The 20372-nt window shown below is 66.7% G+C and overlaps 2 protein-coding genes across 5 annotated transcripts in view; one reads left to right on the top strand and one right to left on the bottom strand.

The window, feature by feature from the left end:
• Positions 1-20372, bottom strand: part of RXRA (retinoid X receptor alpha) — a 95350-nt gene that overhangs the window by 56509 nt on the left and 18469 nt on the right. The window lies entirely within an intron of this gene.
• LOC132523234 (uncharacterized) lies at positions 8538-14097 on the top strand. The gene is made up of 5 exons (XM_060153920.1): positions 8538-8687; positions 9188-9357; positions 9944-10095; positions 10383-10527; positions 11377-14097. The coding sequence occupies exons 2-5, from the start codon at positions 9188-9190 to the stop codon at positions 11630-11632; spliced, it is 723 nt and encodes a 240-aa protein (XP_060009903.1). The 5' UTR covers positions 8538-8687; the 3' UTR covers positions 11633-14097.

Below are 20372 nucleotides of genomic sequence, written 5' to 3'. Positions count from 1 at the left end.
CCGGGCCTCAGTTCCCCACGTGTCCGTGGACGGCGCCTCCCGGCCCTTCAGACCCCAACACTGTTATTATCTCCAGGTGCAGCTTCTGGAAGCAAGAAGACCAGGCCAGGCTGGCCCGGCTCGGGACGAGGCCCAAGCCCACCGGTGGGGGACGCTTGATCCCCACCCTCCCACGCCAAGCCCTGCTGCGCTGGCCCCAGGCTGGCCTCACGCTGCCCGAGGATGCTCAGGGCTGGGGCAGCTGTGGCTGGGGCCGGGGAGGGGGCCGCTCCCTCGGCCCTAGGAGCCCGCCACAGCCGGGCGCTCTGTCACTGACACCAGAGGTAGCGAGTTCCAGAGGGGCCGGGGGAGCACAGGAGCAGCCCTGCCCTGCACCCTGCTGAGGAAGCTGGAGCCGGCCGGAGATCACTGTGGATTCCTGAGCCCGTGCCAAGGCCCTGGGGCCCGGAGGGGCGGTGAGCCATGCAGCGGAGAGGAAGGCCCTCGCCCCCTCCCCATGCGTGCGGGGCATGCGCAGGGGACCACCCAGGCAGCGCCGACACCGGAGAATCGCCTCCAGGACCGCAGTCCCTCCCTGGCCGCCTCCCCGCCGGGGCCTGGCGTCTCCCAGCCTCAGTCTTCCTGTGCGACCAGGCACAGCACGGCCCACAAGGCCTGGCCTGAGAGATGCTGGCCAAGTGTCAACCCCACCCCCCAGAAAGGAAGGGGTGCAAGAAGCTGGCGCCAGACAAAACCCTACAGTCTTAAGGCTCAGGCCAAGAGAGAGCCATGCTCAGAGGTAATTCGCCTGAGCCCCTGACCCCGACCCTTCACCTCTGGGCTACCCACGGGCTCACACGGAGGGCCCAGCTTTACCAATGCTGAGCGTCTGCGTGTGTGCCTTTCCCCACCAGCCAAGCCCCCCAGCGTGGGACCCGTGCCCCAAGCTGGGTCCTGATCCGGGCAAGATGAACGGCGGAGTGAGTTCTGCCCAAAGCATCTTCCCTTGCCTCCACGGAGCATGCCAGCCGCCCCTCCCCCGGTCCGCCCAGCTCCTCGTGGCCACCCCTGCCAAGGCAGCCGCCAGGGTCAGATGTAAACCGGCCCCTCCCAGGCCCACCGAGGGACAGCAGGGCCCCAGTCCCCGCACACAGCACAAGCCACTGGGCCCCCAGCGCCCCAAGCAAGGAAGAGCAGGGGGCCTGGCCACACACAGCACCCGGGCCTGCCACCCACACCAAGGCCGGCGTGAGACCCAGAGAGAGGCCAAAAACGCCCAGTCTCACACCACAACCGGGTGCCGCTGCGTGTCTCAGGGGCGGACACACCTGCCAAACCCCATTCGCAGGGGCAGGGTCGGCCCACACTCCAAGCGCACCCAGGGCCAGGGCCCAGATGCCTCCTTGGTCACCCGCCCAGGTACCGCTGCCCCCCCCCCCGGGGAAACAGCTGGTGGGGCAGAGGGGTTTCGGCCGGGCACCAGCAGGCCAGTGGCTGTGACCCGGAGTCTCCACCTCTTTGTCTTTAAAGCAGGCGTCCCCGAGAGGACCCTGAGATGGCACACGGGGTGGGGGGCTCTCCCGAGGCCGGTGTGCAGCCAGCCACGATCGTCAGCAGCCCCTGGCCACGCACCCACCCCCCCCCCCACCGGGAGCTGTCAGCTCCCCACCTCCTCCCTTCCAGCACCCGGACCCCGGCTACGCTGCCCACCCAAAACCTCACAGCCTTTACCACGAGACACGCCCCCACCAGATGCTGCGGGACTGCCCGCCCCCACGGGGTGACCTCGGACGGGCACAGCCCTCTCCAGCCTCAGTTTCCTCATCTGAGAGGGGAGGGGGCGGAGAGGAGAAAGGACCTGGAGATCCTCATGCCATGTTCAAAGGCCAGGGCCCACATCCCAGCTCGTGGACCTCCTGCCCTGCCGGGACACACGGGTTCCCACCTCACGGCTTCTGCACCCTCGTCTGGAAGGTCTGGGCAAGACGCCGTGGACCTCGGAAACTCAGCTCAGCTCAAGATTTAGGGAGAAAGATCCATGACATCCCGCCGGTGGAAGAACCTAGAAAAGCAGGCTGGAGGAGGAGGGGGGCGGGGCAGAAGACCCGTCCGGGAGGGGGGTGCCCAGCAACCACGCCCACAGCGCAGGCTGCCGGCTTTCGGGGTCGGGGGGGGGGTTGCCGTTCTTTTCTCTGGCTGTGAAGTTCAGCAAAGGCTCTTCCCCCCAAACTGCTAAAGCAAGTGGAGGAGACAAAACATTCCCGCCCGAGGTTTCCGCAAAGGGCGCGACTGTGTTTACCCAAAACTCACGCCACCCGAAAGCCGGCGCCCTGCCCCTCCCACGCACCTGCTGGAAGGTGGGCGCTTCCCCCGACGCGAGGAGGCCCAGCGGCCCCCCAGAACCCGGTGCTTTCACCGTGGGGAAGGTGCAGCGAGGGGCCGTCCTCCGAGGGCTGTGCTCAGGCGGACGGCGGCTGCTGCCGTACCAGCCGAGCGTGGCCGTGCGCTGAGTACCTGGCACGGCCCAGGATGCGGGCTCCCGGAGGTGTGCTCGCCGTGTCCCCTCTGCACGACCCTCTCTGCCCACGTGCCCCGTCGGCGCCTGCCTAGAAACGCTGCCAGCAAGTCACAGAAACGGCGGAGGCAGGCGCCCCTGCAGGGTGAGGGCCAAGGAGCACACCAACAGGCCCCCAGCAGAGCTTTCTCCTTTCTCCTCTCCGCCCCCTCCCCTCTCAGATGAGGAAACTGAGGCTGGAGAGGCTGTGCCCGCAGCATCTCGGGGCTCACCCCTGGCCCATTCGGGCTGGGCGCTTAGATGGGAAGCCAGTAAGCCGTGAAATGAGCTGATCCTCTAAATGGACCCCCTTCCACCTCTCCCCTGCGGCAGGGAAGGGGGTGGGCAGACAAGGCCGGTGCCTCCTGGGCCCAAGGCTTGTCTCCCCAGGGGAGGGGACGCCGCCTCTGAGGCCAGCCCTGCTGCCACCAGGCTGTGCAGGAACAGGGAGCAGCGAGGCCTCGCTGCCCACACACCCGCGGCCATCACTCACAGTACGCCCATCACAAGACACGAAGACCCCCAGAAGGCTCCCCACCACAGACAGAGCCCTGCAGCCCCGGGAGGGTGACCATACCGTCCCAGACCTGTCCAAGGGAAGGGGGTGGGAGGAGGGGCGCCAGCTCTGCGGCCATCCCCGTCCTTCTCTGACTAAGGACAGCAAGCGTTCGCCCAGACCGGGGCTGGGAGCTGGGGCGGGATGGGATGGCTGGGTCGGAGGGCGCCTCGGGCCCGAGAAACATGGTGTGGGAGCCAGGCTCAGGCGGAGGAGAAGACCCCTCCCCAACTCCCGCTCGGAGCCCCGACAGCCAGGCTTGGCCATCATCAGGAGCGTCCACCCCAGCCAGGAGCTGGCCACGAGAGACGAGTGGCTCCACACAGACTCTGAGGCTCACCCCTGGGGACCTCCGGTCTCTCCTGCTCGGGGAAACAACTCACGTGGCCCCAGGGCCCCCCGCCACAGGGAGAGAAGGCGGCCCGTCTCTGGGAGGCAGCTCTGCAACCTCGAATACCACCGTCTATTCGCTCAGCGCACCCGCGGCCGCGAGCGCTGTGCCGGGTGCTGGGTGCACAGTGGGGACACGGCCAGCTCCACTCCCGCCCTCTGGAAGTCCAGCCGGGCAAAGCTGGGGGAGACCCCGGACCAGCCACCAAAACACGCTGCCTGTGGCAGGAGGGAGAGACGTGGGGCTGCGGGAGCGTCCACGGGGACCACAGCGGGCGCGAGGGGTCCGGGAGACGCCCCGGCCCCGCACAGACCTCTGGCCCCCATACACGAGACGACCAGGAGCCACGGGGGGGCAGGTCGGGCAGGGAACACGCGGGGCCGGGGCGGGCGATAGCCCAGCGGCGATGGGGACACTGAGTCACGAGCGGGGGCTGCCCCAAGCAGCAGGGACAAGCAGAGCCCACTTTCCAGAGCCACGTCCCTCCTGACCCCCTCGGGCAGTGGGGCAACGTCCAGGAGAGGCAGTGCTGGCCAGGGGCGAGCTCGGGGCTGGGAGGGGGCCAGAGCTGGGGCACGTCGCCTGCACCTCCGTCACCTGCATCTTCTGGCCACGGCTGTCCCAACCCCCCCTGGATGGACTCGGGCTGGAAAGAGCGAGAGGGACGGGGGGTGGGGGGCATGGGTAGCAGGGGGTGACGCGAGGAGGGACCACGGGGCCTGAGGCGCCGGGACAGCTGGGCAGGTCCTGAAATGGGCCACTGCACACAGTGGGTCGCAGGCCCGGATGGCGTCAGGGCCAGCGCGGGGACAGCCACCCTGCCGCGAGGGAGGCCTCCATCTCCCCACCCGTGACGTGAGCTCTCCAAGTTTCCTTCTGGCTCTGAGACCAGGTGCCAGGCCCAGAGAAAGCTCCAGTGTTAATTAGTTCATGAGCAAATTAGCAAAATGGTCACCGCGTTACTCTGATGAGACAGATGCCAGGACACATGGCAAAGTCAAGTCTGACACCGAAAGGCTGCTCGCTCCCATCAGATAAACTCCGAGCGGAGCCCGCAGAGGAGGCGCTGGCCGCACCGGGCTCAAAGGGAGCCGGGGGCGGAGCCAGGCACCTCGCAAACCCTGCCAGGCCTCCTGGGTTCCCAGACCAGCCGGAGGCGGCTCCCAGACCCCAGAGCAGAGCAAAGATGGGGCTCAGCTGGGGCTCTCACAGGTCCCAGCCCAGGACCCCTTCGCCCAGCCTGCCCAACAGCCCCATTCGGCGCCCGCCCGGCCTGCCCCCGCCTTGGTCCCCCACGTCCACCATCCCCCAGGTGAAGTCCCAGGTCTCGGCCCAGCCCGGGGGCAGCCCCACTCCCAGGGACCCCAGGCCTTGAATGGGGCTACTCCCTCCAGGACGTCCTGGCCAGAACTCCTCCCTGGCTGGTCCCGGATCCCGGGTTGCCCCCGGACAAGTCAGACCCTGGGACCGAAGCGGGGGCCCCTCTGCTGCTAAAGACCTTTCAACAGGTTTGGAAGCAGCGTCTGGACGAGGGGTGCTGGGCAGGGCGCGGAACCCACGTCGTCCCCACCGCCTGTCCTCCAGACAAGGAGGCGGGCTCAGGGATGCCATCTCGAACCCAGCACTTCTGCAAGGCCACAGGGCACACCCGGCCTTACTGTCACAGCTCGGTCCCGTGACCAGCACGGGTGGGAGCGGGGAAGGAACAGCTGCTTCCTGCCAGCTCGGCCCTGGCCCCGACCACACGGGAATCTGCAGCCCGTCACCGGCTCAGGCAGCGGCCGGACGCCGACCCCTCACCCCGCAGCCTGGGCAAGGCCACCGAGAGCAGCGCGTGGCTCCCAGCCCGGGCCTGGGGACCCTGGGACCACCCCCCCACACACACGCCCCCACCCCCCGGCCAGACAGTGAGGGCAGGGGCTTTAGGTAAGAGCCTGGGGGCTCCTGCCACCTCTGCCTCTTGGGGGTTAAGTGGCCATGACAAACCCAGCCCGGATCACGGCTGAAGGACCGGACGCGGCACTCAGCACCGCCAGTCCCACCCCGGCTCAACCGCCTTGCCTGGCTCCTTGCCCCCTCTCCAGCCCGGGACCCCGGGACGCCCCAGAACCTTCTGCCTAGCCTTGGTGGGGCGACAAGGAGCCTGAGTGCGTGAGCTCCTCCCCTTCACAGGCCAGGCCCACCAGAGCCCCCCGGGCTGCCCTGCCCAGCTAGACAGATGGCCTGAAGCAGCCCACGAGGGAAGTGGCCAGGAGGTCGGCCAGGGTACCAAGGGCTGTCACAGGACCTCCCGAACCATGGCTGTGTGTTTGGGGAGGGCGGGGGGTGGCCACAGGAGGGGCCGCCTGCCACCTGCCCCCGCCAGGGCTCCACCGCGGCTGGTTCTGACCCCGGAGCCACAGGTACCTGCCCTCTCCTGGGATTCAGACCATAAACGATTACTGGGTTTTTTATTACTTATTCAGCAGAGTGAGGGACGGGTCCTTCTTAACCAATCTTCGGGAAAAATCAAGCCCAGGCCCACGGAGAGAGAGTGGGGGCCAGCCTCCTCCCCTGGGGTCCCACCCTCCCCAGCCCAGCACCCTCCAGACAAAGGCATACACAGTGTCCCCTGAGAGGGCGCAGAGCCCAGAGGAGAATGAGGATGACGATTTATGGAATTCATTTTCCACGGAGCTGGGGGGCTGGGGGCTGGGGGCTGGGAGCTGGGCAGATGGGGGGTTGGGAGCTGGCGAGGCGCCGCGGGGCAGGAGCGCCAGAGAGCCAAGAGGGATGGAGAAGGAAAGGGAGTGAAGCCAGAAGAAAAAAGTGCCCGGGGAGGGGCAGCCTGGGGCAGCAGGTACCCCCCGCATGACTAATTAGCTGGTTACTGGCGAGTAACGAGCAGAGGTGCCCTCCAAAACACCAGAGGCCCCAGGGCAGCCCCGACAAGGGAGCCCCATCAACGCCGCCTGGGCCCTGCAGCCCTCCCAGGCTCTGCGTGGCCTCGGGCATCCACTGCTGGGCCTCAGTTTCCCCAGATGTTCACTGAGACTGGTGGGTTTCAAATCTGGTTCTTAGGCGGGGAAGTGGCCCAAAGGGAACAGAACACCTCACTCTCCTCGCCTGTCCCTACTGATAGCCTGGGAGACCCGCCCCCCAAGGCCCCCCACTCTCTGCTGCAGACCCTGTTTCCTCCTGGGCCTCACCCCAAACTTCTCCTGCACCAGGAGGTGCTCAAACGCTCCCTGAACTGAACGGGCCCCTCTGCCTTGGAAAGGGGGAGGTGACACAAGGCTTAATGAAAATCCCCCCCAACGTGGGGTGTGAGCCTCTCGGCGACTCTAGCTTGGCCCACAGGGCTCCCCCGCACCCCTTCTTTCCTTCCGCTTTTCTAAGCTCTAGGGGGTGCTGGGACACCCCCCTCCCCTTCCCTCCCTGAGCCCGCAGCAGTGAACTGTGAACTGCGGGGCTCCTGGCCCTCTGCCCTCATGCACAGCACGCTTTCACACACAGGCCAGGCTCAGACCTGCCGGCATTCCCGAGGCTGCCACCACCGCCTCGCGGAGACCCCAGCCCTGGCCCAGGCCTGCCCCAGAGCAGCGTGTGTCGGGCAGGGCTGAGAGGTCCTGCCCCATCCTGCTGACAACAAGGGCAGGGAGAGCCTGGGGGCAGCGCTGCTCTACTGAAACAGCACCAGAGGAAAGCCTGGAAACCCAGATTCCTGGAGAATTCTCGGGAACTGGACCTTGTTAGCTTCCGCATACAACACGTCCAGGGTTCCCACAGGGTCAAGTCCAGACCCGGCACAGGCCCTCTGGGGCCAGCCCAGGCTCAGGCCTTGACTTCCCCGCAAGAACCCAGAAGTCCCCTTTCACCTCTGGGCCTTTGCAAATGCTGTTCCCCCATCCGTTCCCTTATCTAGACCTGCAGTTGTTGCCTCTTCCAGGAAGCCTTCCCCCAAGCTCCACCCCAGCCCAGGTTGATGGAGTCCCTTTCACCCTGGACTGCAGCTGCCCACGTCCTGCCCGTCGCCCCAACTAGACCCTGAGCCCTCGCCTTACCTCCTGCCTGAAAGTGGCCTCCTGCCCAGCTCACGGCTCATCAGGCCAGGACAGTCTCCAGGTGAGGACACCCAGTCTGGGCTGGGCAGAACTTGGCGGTCTGGGCCCTGACCTGGGAAAGCAGTGACTGTCGGCTCCTTCCTTGGTCGGGGGCAGGGTGGCCAGCGGCAGCCCTCTCAGAAGTGACACACGGCCTCCCACGGGGACCCCTCTGAAGGACACAACCCTCGGGTGGGCAGGCGACCAGGGTCTGTCCACGAAAACACACGCAGGGGTCGCACCTCACTCCCGCCATGCGTCCCGAAGGATCCCCAGGCCACCCACGGCCCGTGCTCCCGCCGGCCTTCCCGTGCTCCCGGGGCACCGTGGATAACTGCGGCCACCCCCGGCCTCCTCCTCGGCCGTCGCTTCTCCCCGCTGCCCTCGGGCCCGCCACGAGCTGCCGCCACAGTCTCATCCCCTGGTAAGACAGGTCACAGGCTGCCAGGGCCACACTGGTCAACTTACAGAGAAGCACGACTGACACCCCCTTTTCTAGGAACGTGGGCTCCGCCCTGAGGGTGGCCCTGCTTATTTCTGAAACAGGTCCGCGTCCTGGGACGTTCTGGCTAACAGAGAGCCGACTGCTGCCTGGGAGGCGCACTCCCTCCCTAAACGCCGCTCAGGACCGTGTCCACCACTGCATCCCCGGGCCTCAGGGGGCCTGGCGGGCGTGGGGTTGCCAGGGCCTCAGCGGCTCCCGCCCTCCCCTTGACCCAGCCGTCCGGGGCCTGGCACAACTCCTGTGGACAGACCCCCTCCTCCAACCCCACCCCCGGGCCCAGGAGGAAACCGAGGCAGGAAGGGCCTGACGTCACACAGCTGCAGGACGGGCTGAGGCGAGACCCAGTTCCGTGCAGGCCTCTCCCCGGCCCCGCAGAGCCCGCTTTTCCCCAGGACGGGGCCGGGGGAGCGGGGAGGAGGGTGCAAGCGTGTCCCGCAGCAGCCGACTCCGGCTGGTTTCTCCTCCCGGGGAGCAGGCCCTCCACCGGGGACCAGATCCAAACCCGTCCAACTGCCCCGGACGACCCAGCGCCGGGCGACTATCTGCTCCAACGCGTTACGCAACCCGGCCCCCAGCGAGTGATTGCAACAGGCCGCTGGGCCGCAGATAAGCAGGCAGAGGTGCAGGGTGGGGGGGACTGGGGGCGGATTTTTGCTTTGCTTTGTGTCTCGTTTCTGCTCCCCAGCCCGGCTCGGGCCCTGAGGCTGCTAGGTGGGGAAGGAGGCAGGTGAGGGGGCCCCGGGAGACACCCTCTATCAGGGTCCGGGCTGAGCAGGCCCCGGGCGAGGGGAGGCCTTTCCCGGCCGTGTGGGCACACGTGCCGCCGGCCGAGCTGTGACCGCCCCCCCTCAGTAGGACCCTGATGAGAAAGTCCACCCTCCCCGTCTGAAGCCCAGCGGTATCTGGTCCAAGAGTCACGAACAGGATCACCCCCGTGCGCCTGGCACGCAGGGCCGTCACTTGGGGGCGGGGAGGGCCCCACTCCCGCCCAGCCTCCTCTGTGCACAGGGTCCCCTCCCTCATCAGCAGGGCTGGGGGACGGGCTTGAAGAGGAGCCCGCCGTGGGGACCCTCGCGCCCTGTGGCCCGCCCACCCGCCAGGGATCTTTTCTCACGCCCAGATGGTGAGCCCAGCCCGAGGCCAGATCCGGGGACCCCAGACCCCGCCGCCACGTGCTCCATCTTCCCAGCGTGAGCCAGACCGTTCCCACCCACCCTACAGAGACCCAGCGAGGCAGCGCCTTATTCTCTCCATTTCAGTGATGAAGAAACCAAGGCTCGGAGTGCTTGAGTAACTTGTGGCCCCCTGCTCCCCAGTGGGGGCACCCCCAAAAGCCTGACGCTGTGCCGCCCACCCGGGACCAGCCTACCCAGTCCCACAGGGTTGGGGCAGGGAAGCTGGGCGAAGGTGGGTCGGCCTCCCGAGAAGGCCCCTAGCCCATCCCAGACCGTCTGGGGTGGCAGGGAAGGAGCAAAGGCCAGCAGGGTTCATGCTTCCCCGGTCACCAGGAAAAGGAGGCCTGGTCTGGGACAGCCTGAGCCCGGCTCCCACAGCAAGAGCTCTGGTGGGCCCCGCTCTGGCTCCCCGTGGGGACACAACCCTGCCTCCTCTCTTCGGAGGCATCCAGGTCCAGCAGGCATCCCAGACCTCGTCCCCCAAACCCGGCTGTGGTCAACCCCCCCAAGGGCTTATCTGACACCCTTAGGCTGACACCCTTATCTGACACCCTCACAGCCTCTGCTCCCCTGGGACCAGGGAGCCACAAAGCTTTCCAAAGAATGCAGACTCCAGGGCAGGGCAGAGCCAGGGCCCTGGGAGGAATTCCCCGCACAGCTGCAGGTTGCACAACGGGCCAGGTCTCTACCTGCCTCTGCAGTGTTGCAAGGACTCACCGCCCTTCAGGCTGGAGAACAGAGCGAGGGCAGAGGTCGGTGCTTCCCCCACCCTCAGGAGGGCAGGGTCCGGGGCTCCCAGACCTCGCAGCACTCAGCCCTGGCCACAGAGGACGCCTTGCAAACCTCTCGGCAGGTAGCCGCCACCCCATCCCTCCTCTCGGGCTCTGCTGGCCCCCGAACTCTGGGCCTGTGCCTCTCCCTTCCCACCCCACCCGAGAGGTGAGGCCCAAACAAGCGAAGATTAACCAGAACTGACACGCAGTGATTCCCAAGGCTGTGGCTGAGCCACGAGCACCGTTCACCTTCCCAGCCTCCCGAGGGCAGATCGGGAAACTGAGACTGGGGCGGGGTGGGGGAGGTGCCCGACATCTTCCTGACCCCGGACGACGGTCCGGCTGGTCTTCACCATTTGTCTTTCAGTTGCCAGCGCTCCCTGCCCCCTACAAGTCAGACTGGCCGCCTGGCCCAGCTGCGGAGCTCAGATGCCCAGCCTGCCAGGCACCGCTCACGCTGACCCTGGGGACCCAAAGCACAGAGCCTGGGACCTGGGCCTGCACTTCCCCAGGTGAGGATGGACTCCGGGGCAGAAAGAGGCAGAGGGGAGCCAGGCACAGGGGAGGGCTCCTGCCTGCAGGGAGGGGGTGGCCCGGCCCCAGCCCCACCCTGAACCCCAAAGGCCAACCTGGGCAGGAGAAAGGATGCACGGCCCTCCTGCAATCGCGGGTCCCGGGCACTCCTGGAACAGACACCCTGCTCACACAGCTTCCTGAGAGCAGGGGAGCCAGTCTCTGGGGGGTACCTCTGGCCCAAACACCCCGTAACACTGAGGCAGGCTCCCCAACTACCAGTGGAGACTTCCTAGTGGCCTCAGTCCCTACATGCCCACGCCCATCGCCGGCCCTGGAAGGCCCACGGGCACTGGCAGGGAAGTCAGCGTGCAAAGGTCTGCGGGACGGGAGCCACGGATCAGGGACTCAGGGAATCATCACCTGAGGAACGTGGAGGGCCCGGGACATGGGGCCAGGTCTGACCCAGACCAACAACAGAGCTCCTGAAGATTTAAATCTCCTGGGAACACACACACATACATACATACATACACACACACACACACACACACACACACACACACACACACACACACACGCACACGGAGTTACAGGAAGGATACTGGGGAGCACCTGGCCCAGATGATACCTGCACGTCAGTGTCACCCAGGGGCTGCCGAAAAGCCCCAGGGCCCAGGTCCGGCCCCCAAGGCTGCTGATCTAATTGGTCCAGGGCGTGGCCTGGACACCGGCAGTTCTGAAGGCTCCCCTGCTTTCAAAGGAGGGCAAGGCAGGGAGGGTTCGGGTTCGGGTCAGGGCAGCCAGGGTGAGAAGCTCCGACCGGGTCACTTTCACAAATCCCTCAGGCCTTCTCCCGCCAGCCTGTTCAAGGAGGGGGGATGCAGAGTAACCGGCGGCGGCATCAGCGAACACTTCTGGAGGAGTGATGATGACCACGGACACGGCCTCGCCATTCAGCTCCTGGTGACAGAGCTCCATCCCAGTAGCTGCGGACGCCGGCAGGCCCAGGACGGCAACGGCGCGGCACGCACCTCTCCTGCCCCTGATCTCCCTGCTCGCCATCACTGCACCTCGCCGAGGCCTCAGAACTTCTCCCGCTGAGCCCCTGGCGGCCACGATCCGTCAGTGAGAGAGGCCTGCGGGCTGGGGCCTGCGGGCTGGGGCCTGCGGGCTGGGGCAGACCTGAGTCCCCGCTCCGGGGGCCTGGTGACCTCTGCTCCCCGAGACGGCACCTCTTGCTCTCCCAACCCCATCCCCTGCAGCCCCTGTGGAACACTGCCCCGAACTGCAGACACAGCTTTCTAAAAGCGCCCTCGGCGCGGCTCGGAGATGTGTTTGGAGCTGCCCATGAGTCTTTCCAACATCACCAGGGAGACGTCAGGCATGCCAAGTCACAGACGGCTCGGCTCGCCAAACAGGTACACCTAGCCCTGGAAACAAACCACCTTCTAAAGGGACCGGAAGGCTTCAGGGAGGAATGGCCCCTTCCCTTCCCGAGGCCTGGTATCGCTGCCCAGAGGGCACCTCAGCCCTCCTGCCCTGGGAAGGGGTTGGCGGGAGGGCAGGCGACCTGCTGGTCTGGAGTAGGAGGGCTGTATCCAGGCCACCACCTTCAGGAGGACCGGAAGGCCCAGCTGGACACACTGGGGACACACACGTTCCAAGAAGCTGACAGGGCATCGCTTGGTAGAGTCTGAATTCTTTTGAACACGAGGGAAGGTTTGCTGAAAGCGGGGAAAGTCCAGGGCGGCCACGCGAAGGGAGACCAGCCTAACACCCCTGCATGTACACACACAGCAGCACGAACACACGCACACACACACGTGCCCACTTGCACACATGCACACACATGCAGCCCAGGCCGCCAGATCCCCCTCCACGTCTGTCCACCAGGCCCAGGCCTCCCACACCCAGGGCTGTCAGAAATTCCACCTTCTGGGGACCTTCGTGAGTACAATTCCAGCAGCCTTTAAATCCGCCTAAGAAAATAAACATGCCCTCTCCCCAGCAGAGCCGGCTCAGGCCAGGGTCTGCCCTCGTCGCCTCGGGCCCCGGAATCCTGGCTGTGGGCCCACCCCTCCCCGCCACCAGTGCCAAAAGGGGATCCAACTCGGCAGACCCTGGAGGGCCCCGGCCAGTCCACTCACCCTCCCAGCCCACGCGCCCGGGGCCCAGCCCGACCGCACGGGCAGAACCCAGGGCGCGAACTGCCCTCTGCCTCCCCGGGTGCAACCAGTGCCCACGCTAGGAAGTGGGGGCCCCGTCCCCCAGGAGACAAGGAAGACGGGGGAGGCCGCGCTGAGACCCGCTGCCCTGGGCCGGGGAAGATGAGCAGATGGGGCCGACGTGCCCAAGGCGCTGCAGCCCACACAGCTGCCCCCGACCCCCGGGATGGAGTGGGCACCTCGCTCTCCCAGAGGACCGCGCCCCTCTCTGCGCCCCATACAACGTGCAGGGGACGCTAAGGACCGACGTGGAGCCGCTCCCCGTGCTGGCCCCGCACTCGGCCCCTCGGTCGACCCCATGACACCCGCACCCTGACTCTGTTTCGCAGCGGAGACCGCGGCTGAGTCAGGAGGTGGCTGCAGGACGTGGCTGGGGCACGCGGCCCCCAGCGCCCGCCGGCAGCCGGGGATCAGCGCCAGCCCCGCCAAAGGAAAACAAGGGAGGCCCAGCAGAGGGTGGCTGGAGGCTGGGTGGTCCAGACACTTAGCCTCGCACGGTCTGCTCTGGGCGCGCGGCCACCTCTGCCCGCTGCTGGGCAGAGGCGAGGTGGGGAGGGGCAGGGCGGTGCTGCCAAGCCCTGGGCCGCCCGTCTGTGGGCCCGGAGTGGGACCCCTGCGCCCTCCCTGGTGCCCGAGACGCGCCCGCGGGCCCTCATGCACCCCAGGTGGGCCCTGGCGAGCGGCCACCAGGCCTGGCTGGATCCCCCAGCCCAACCCCGCTGGGGTGTCCGACCTCCCGTCAGGAGTGTTAGGGTCCATCCACGTCTAGGCTGCCCCACGGCCCGGGAGGCCTGGGGGCGGCTCACCTGCCCCCTGCCTCGCCACGTTCCCATCACACACCTGGGCAGGCCCAAAACCCACTGCAGCCCTGGGACCAGGCCCTCAAGCCCAGAACACTGACCCCTGGCTGTATTCAAGCCCCTCACACATCACTCCTGGGACCCTCCTGCGGGGCCGTCAGGGCTCCAGCTCCCCACACATCAGGCCTCCTGACCAACAGGAAGCCAGACCTCAGCCCCCCAGGCTCTCCCCGTCCTGACACACGTGCACACCTGCGCACTCACACATGGGCACACAGAGACCAGAATCTACCACCCCCCACCCCACCACACACAGACCAGAACGACCCCACCAACACACGCCAGCCACACACCCCGCCCCCCGGGAGGCTGGGCCCACAGCCGCTGCATGGCCGCCCCAGACCTCCCCGAGGCCCCGCGCACCCTCTCACAGACCCCACTGGGCGCTGTTCACCTCTCATTTGATGCTTAACAATTCCTTCACGGCTCCAGATTGGCCGTTACACCTCGGCTTCAATTAAAGAGGCCGCACGACGGCATTTTAAACAGCAGTGTCATTTCCTAATTGACGAGACTCCATCATCAAAAAAAAAATACTCAGACGGGCCTGAAACAGAGCCGGCGCCCCTCCTCCACCCCCTCGGAGCAGGCGACGAAGGTTCAGCTTCAATTTTTAATCCGCTGATGAAATATTCACAGGCCAGGGAGGGGATCACGTTTCCCAAGGTGTAGGATCCCTGGCCTCTCCAGGGGCTCCCCGAGCTGGGAGGACACGAGTTTGGGGTGATGAGGTGAAGGCGGGGGGCTGGACACCTGCCCGCCCCGCAGCCAGCACCCTGTCGCCGCCTGGGTCCACAGGCTCTTCCCTCCCCTGCACCCTGCCCCGGGTGCATCACAAACTCCACTGCTGGGGGGGAGGCCTCTGGGGGGTGACTCCTTGGAGGGGGACACAGGGGCCCAAGGTCACCAGCAATGTCCCCCCAGGCCTCCTGGTCCCAGACCTGCCATGTCTGGACCTCCAGTGCTAGTCCAACCTGCTCCAGGAGAACCAGCTCTGTCCCCGGCACTGTCGTTTCCTAAGCGAAACGTCAGAGGCCCAGCCCCCGACGCCAGCATTTCCTCAAGATCAGGCATTTATACCTCAAGGCTGCAAACGCTTCTCGTGACGGTTAAGTCGGCGGCCCCCCGTTTTACAGGCGGGGATACTAAAGCGGAGCGGAGAGGCCCTGGCCGCCCTCCCAGGGCGTCTGCCCACCGTCACCGAGGAGCACGGGAACGGCCAGGTGAGAGAGGCGTGTGACACTCGGCTTCCGGCGGTGGCAGTGCAGCCCCTGCCCCCTCACGGAGCGCACAGTACAGATGAAGAGGCAGAGCCGGCGAGAGGGGCCCCAGGACTCAGCTCCCCAGAGTGCGTCCCCGCGTGCAGCAGGGTGGGCGAGGACCCCGGCCCACCTCCTTCCCGCCTGCCTCGAACAGAGGGTGAAAACATTCCAGATGGGCAGCCCCCTGGGTGGGAGGGGTGGTGAACCAGGCCGCCATGCCCGGCCGGGCACCGAGGGCAAGGTCCTTCCATTTCCTGCGCAGGCCACACGGTGAGCACGGCCAGAGGACACAGCCGTGGGCCTGGCACCATCCCTCCTGGGCAGCTGGCCGGCTGCCCGCTGTGCCCTCCGCAGGGGAAGACCCTGGACGGAAACTACGGGCCTCTGAGGAGGATGACTCCGCCAAAGGCAGCCCCGCGGAACCCCCAGCCGCTGACCCAGCTGCGAGACCAGGATGGCCAGCCTCCTCTACAGGTGCGGGAACGGAGGCTCAGAGGAGCCGGGGGTCTCTAACGCCAGTGGTGTGTTTGGCCCTCCACCCTGCAGTACCAGCGCCCCCAGCGCTCTAGAAGGCCCATCCCCCCACCTCCCCCTCCCTCCCCAACCCCTGCAGCACCCTGGCAGCTTCCACGCATCCTGCCGAGCGAGCCTGACACTGACCAGCTGCCCAGCCGGCCCGGACAGGTCGTTTAATCAAAGCCTGCGATCAGCACAGCCCCTCCTGAGATCACTGGGCAGATGCACCCGCCCAGCCATCTGGCGCAGCCACTCCTTCTGACCCTGGACCCGCGCGTACCCCGGACAGAGGCGTGAGTCCAGGGCCCGGGGAAGGGGGCCCAGCAGTGCAGGAGGGGGACAGTGTTACAGGCAGAACGCTGGTGTGTGCTGTCAGCCAGCCGCCAGCTGTGCCCCTGCCCGACCCCCCGAGCCAGCTGTCCTGGGTGGGCACGGCCCAGGGGCTCGGCCCTGCGGGACCACGTGCAGAGCTGTGATCGTTGGGTTCACACCCTAGATACACGCTCGAAGCGAATATGGCCAAATCCTCAGACACGGAGATACAGACAGCCTCAGGGAGGACCGAAGACCCAAACAGCCCAGCACGGGGCCTCCGATGCTGCCAGCCCAGCCCGCCCGCGCTCACCTAGACTCTGGTCCCCGTCCCCTAATGCTCCCTGCACATAAGAGCCCCAGGGACCGAGGGGCCGCGGGCCCCAGCCCACCCCCTGTGGCCACCACCCCCAGCTGCAGCAGCCCGACACCAAGAGACACGGCCCGCTCGGTCCCACAGACCCTGAGACATCAAACCTCATGTGGGCATCGGGCCACCCGTGGCCCCCAGGTCAGGTCCCAGCCCACCAGAGGGGGCTGCTTCTCCCTCACCCCCTCCCTGGCCAGGCTCAACCCCGACACGCCAGCCCCCAACTTCAGAGCCCCCCCCCCCGGGGCAGACAGGCCAGTCCCTGTCTGCTCTCTCCTGCCCCCTCAGGGATGCCCCCCACTCCCCACTCACCAAGCCCACCAAGCCCTCCACCCGGGCCGGGTCACTCCCTGCCCAGAGCTGCCCAAGCAGGCGTCCGGGCACAGCATCACAGGTGGGGGCAGGCGGCAGCCCCAGGCCCGGCCAACCCCCTCTCCCGGGAGAGCCTCTGTGCGGGCCCTCCTGGGCCGGGGCAGCACTCAGGGGACCCCCAACCCCACCACGAGTCCAGGGGCAGTGCAGGTCCCTGCCTGGCGGCGGCGCAACACCAAACATCACCCACCACCTCGGCACAGGCACCCCCTTCACTGCCTGCGACACAACTGGGTCTCCGACACGCCTGCCCCCTCCCCGGAGCCTGTCTGCCCACTGGCGCTACACCGCAGCTCCCACGGGTGCTGGGCGGAGCTGGTGTCCGGGGCGCAGCCTTACTGAGGTCCAGGAGCAGGTGTTCCTGGAGGCCGGGGGGCCAGCGTTTGGGCACCACGCTCAGAATTCTACTCTCACTCGGGGGCTGTGAGCCCCCCACCCAGGTCCCAGCTGCCGCCCGCCCCAGCACCCCTGGGAGGCATCCTGGTGGGACTGGACACCTGACAGCAGATGGACCCCAGGACAGGGCAAGGGTCTGGACGTGCAGGAGCGGCCCATCTCAGGAAGACAGGTGAGCCCCGGGGTCAGGGGGCGTCCCATAGACAAGAAGGGGTCAACAGTCCCCGATATCAGCACATGGCTCCCCAGCCATGACCAAGCCTGACCTGCAGCAGGGCGCTCCCACGACCGCCCTGAGCTCAGAGCATCCTCACGCCCACGGGGAGCTCCCTGCCGAGCACCCAGCCCTCCACGGACGCTATGCTCCCCACGCCAGCAAACGCCGCTCCGACCGCCCTGCCGCCTGTTCCCACCCTCGAGCCCCTGCTCGTGCTGACCAGGTGCTGCACTGAGAACATTCCACACTCTGACCACAGGCCCCAGATTCCCAAGTCTCTCTCCCAAGACCGGACGTCAGCGTCCCCGGCTCTTCCAATCTCCACGCGGCCCTGTGTGGCCTCACTGACCACTCAGGACTCCGGCCTCTTCCCCCGCCAAGCCCCCCACAAACAGCACCACCTCTCACCAAACCTCGCGGGCACCCCAATTCCCAGAGCCCCCAGCCCTGGCCTGTTGGGTGTGGCTTTAACTGCAGCCCAGACCCACCGAGTCCCCCATCCCCACAGCCGCCACCTCCTCAGGGACTGAGGACCCTACCCCTGCCCCTGGGCCTGGTCTCACCAGCGGCCAGGGCTTCCCTCCCCTGTGGGACAGGCCCAGAGCCCCACTGGAGTCCACGTGGCTCTGCCTCTCCCAGCACTACCCCCGTCCCGCCTGACCGCCATCCAACACCAGCCTCTGTGCTGACCTGCCCTGGTCAGGCTCACTCCCACCTCAGGGCCTTTGCACATGCTGCCTCCGCGGCTGGGAAAGCTCTTCCTTCCCGTCTCTGCCTGGCTGCCCCTTCTCGTCCTACAGCCTCACCTCAAGCGTCATCCCACGTACCCAGGACTCGGCCATTATCACCGCAGGCCCCGTGCTCCTCTGGACGTGGGGGTGTGGAGGTCAGAGGCGAGCCCGGCTCTGAGCAACTAGGCCACGGAAGACTCCTCCAGGGCCCTCCCGCTCAGAGGACGCACCGACACTGTGACGGCCACCCCCCGCCCCCCAGCTCCCCTCCATCCGGGCGGAGGGCGCGCCGTCTGCCCCTGGGACAATGCTGGGGGGCGCAGACAAATGCAGGCTGACCGCCCGGAGCCCGCAGTTAATCTCGGTCAGCAGCGTGGCAGGGGGCGGGGTGTCCTCCACCCAGTGATTTGCATTTTTATTAAATCACAGAAAACTTAGACACGTTATTGCCTCCCTCAGCCTTTAACTCCTTCTCTGCCCTGCACTGCACGCAGCCACTCCACGCGGGTCTGTCCCAGGGTGACACCCTGGCTCCCACCCCACCTCCACCTGCCTGTCGCCTCCCCAGTGCCGGCCCCTGACCCTCCCCACGGCCAGCCAGGGCTCCTCTTCACAGCACAGGGCCCTCCCCGCCCAGCACAGGGTCCTCCCCCCCAGCACAGGGCCCTCCCCCCCAGCACAGGGCCCTCCCCTATAGCCAAGGTCCTCTCCCAGGGCCCAGCTCTGGCCAGTGCGGCCAAGAGGCAGTACCTCCTCCGCCTCCCACAGTGGCCTTGAGTCAGGCAAAGCACCTCCCCCTCGGACCTGTTTTCCCCCCTATGACATGGGGTCTCGCAGGCCCAGCTATGACCCCACCCTGACACTGTCCCAATGGGGAGGCCCCGAGACCTCCCACCACCGCAAGCCTGCGGGCAGGCGGCAGGGGGAGGGGCAGCGGCAGTGGGGGCTGTCCCTGGGCAGCCCAGCCCTGTCCCCAGCCGCCTTCTTCCTTCACCCCCTGCGCTGAAGGCCTGGGGAGGGGGCGCCAGGAGTTGGGCAGGTCCCACAGCCCCTGGGAACCCCGAAGCCCCAGCGCGCGTGCCCCCGTCCGGGGACAGACAGGAGCCCTGCCAGCTAGTCGCTTGCAGGATGCACAGGGCCTCAGGAGGAAAGAACAGGCTCAGGTGGCCAAGGGTGACCGTGGGGGGAACCAAGGCCACGGCAGCCCGGGGGTCCACGGGGGCGACACCCACGCGAGACCGGAAGGAGCAACGGTGGCTGCAGGGCGACCCGGGGAAGGGCACTCCGAGGCAGGAACAGCATGTGCAAAGGCTGTGCGCAGGGGAAGGGCTGGGAACATTCTAGCAACAGGAAGCAGATCGGTACAGCTGGTCCCCCGGGGGGAAGAAATGAGAGACAGGCCCGGGGCTGGGACTTCACCCTGAGGACCACGGCAGCGTGGGAGGGGCATAAAGACCACAGCGTGATCAGGGTCAAGTGCTTCAGAACGCGTGAGCAAAGAGCACCTCAAGGAGACGCTGTGTGGCCCGACGCCATCACATCACTCTGGGTGTCACCCCCACGTGCCCCACCCCGACAAGCGGCCGCCCCCTACTGGCAACACGGTCCCTACAGGGCAGGTGGGGAAAAGACACCATCGGACGCACAAGGCACGGGGCCGTGGGTGTGGGGGAGGCCCTCCTAAGGGGGGCATCAAGGAGGGCTTCCCATAGGAAGGGGCGTCTGAGCACAGCCCGCCAAGCAGGTGCGGCACCACTGCCACCATCGCACCACGCGGTGCGCTCATCTGTGCCAGGAGTTGACCCAGATTTAGTCATGAATGAACCTGGCCGAGAGTCGAGTCTCTAATTACTTTTCACTTCCCCTCATCATGCATTATGCATTGACAGCGAGCGAGCAGAGACAGGGGACAGAGGAAAAGCACGCAGCACAGTTAATTTCAGCTCCAATTGTTCTCTCCCGCCTCGCCCTCCCCGCTGCGGGGGGAGAGCCTTTCCTAGCTGATGTTTCACAGATACCTTAAGGGGTCAAGCAGGCGACTGCCGGGGGTGGCAGAGTAGGGTGGGGGGACACCAGAGCTGTTATCAGACGCTGACACGTCAGAGCAACAGAAATGCCTCCCCACCAGGCCCAAGCCCGTGGCCCTGGCCGCTGCCTGCGGGAGGCCACTGAGGCAGGGACAATGGCTTCTCGACGCCAGGAGCCAACCCCCCTGGCTGGCCAGCTCCATTCTGGCCCCGGGGCATGGCTGGAAGGGCCCTGAGCCTACCAGGTGCCCCCACCGCTGACGGCCCAGGGGACACGAAAATCCCGTCTCCAGGTTTGGCCCAAACTTTCAACATCCTTCCCAGCAGCCCCATTCCTTGGGCAGAACATCAGCTCTGGGACCCCAGCGGGAGTAGTTATCCCCACCTGACAGGTAAGGAGACCGAGGCCTCTGCCCAAGGCCCCGCCAAGACTGGGCGCTCACCCGCTGGGGCGCATCCGCTTCCATCTTCCAGGCAAAGAGGAACCACCAAATGCTCTACCGGGGCGGAGAGCCCTCCTGTTCAAGCAGCCTAAGCAACAGGCCCCGTGAAC

The sequence above is a fragment of the Lagenorhynchus albirostris genome, chromosome 7 (assembly GCF_949774975.1).
Source record: "Lagenorhynchus albirostris chromosome 7, mLagAlb1.1, whole genome shotgun sequence".
Lineage (NCBI taxonomy): Eukaryota > Metazoa > Chordata > Mammalia > Artiodactyla > Delphinidae > Lagenorhynchus > Lagenorhynchus albirostris.
Note: the sequence above shows the minus strand (reverse complement) of the source record. Positions and strands in the feature narration are given on the sequence as shown.

What these genes read in the sequence shown, in the direction of transcription:
- LOC132523234 (XM_060153920.1), top strand. Translation starts at nt 9,188, where the DNA reads ATGGTGAGCCCAGCCCGAGGCCAGATCCGGGGACCCCAGACCCCGCCG. An exon ending in CCAAGGCTCGGAGTGCTTGA is followed by an intron (nt 9,358 to 9,943) that starts GTAACTTGTGGC and finishes CTGCCTCTGCAG; the next exon opens with TGTTGCAAGGACTCACCGCC. An exon ending in CTGGGCCTGCACTTCCCCAG is followed by an intron (nt 10,528 to 11,376) that starts GTGAGGATGGAC and finishes CAAATCCCTCAG; the next exon opens with GCCTTCTCCCGCCAGCCTGT.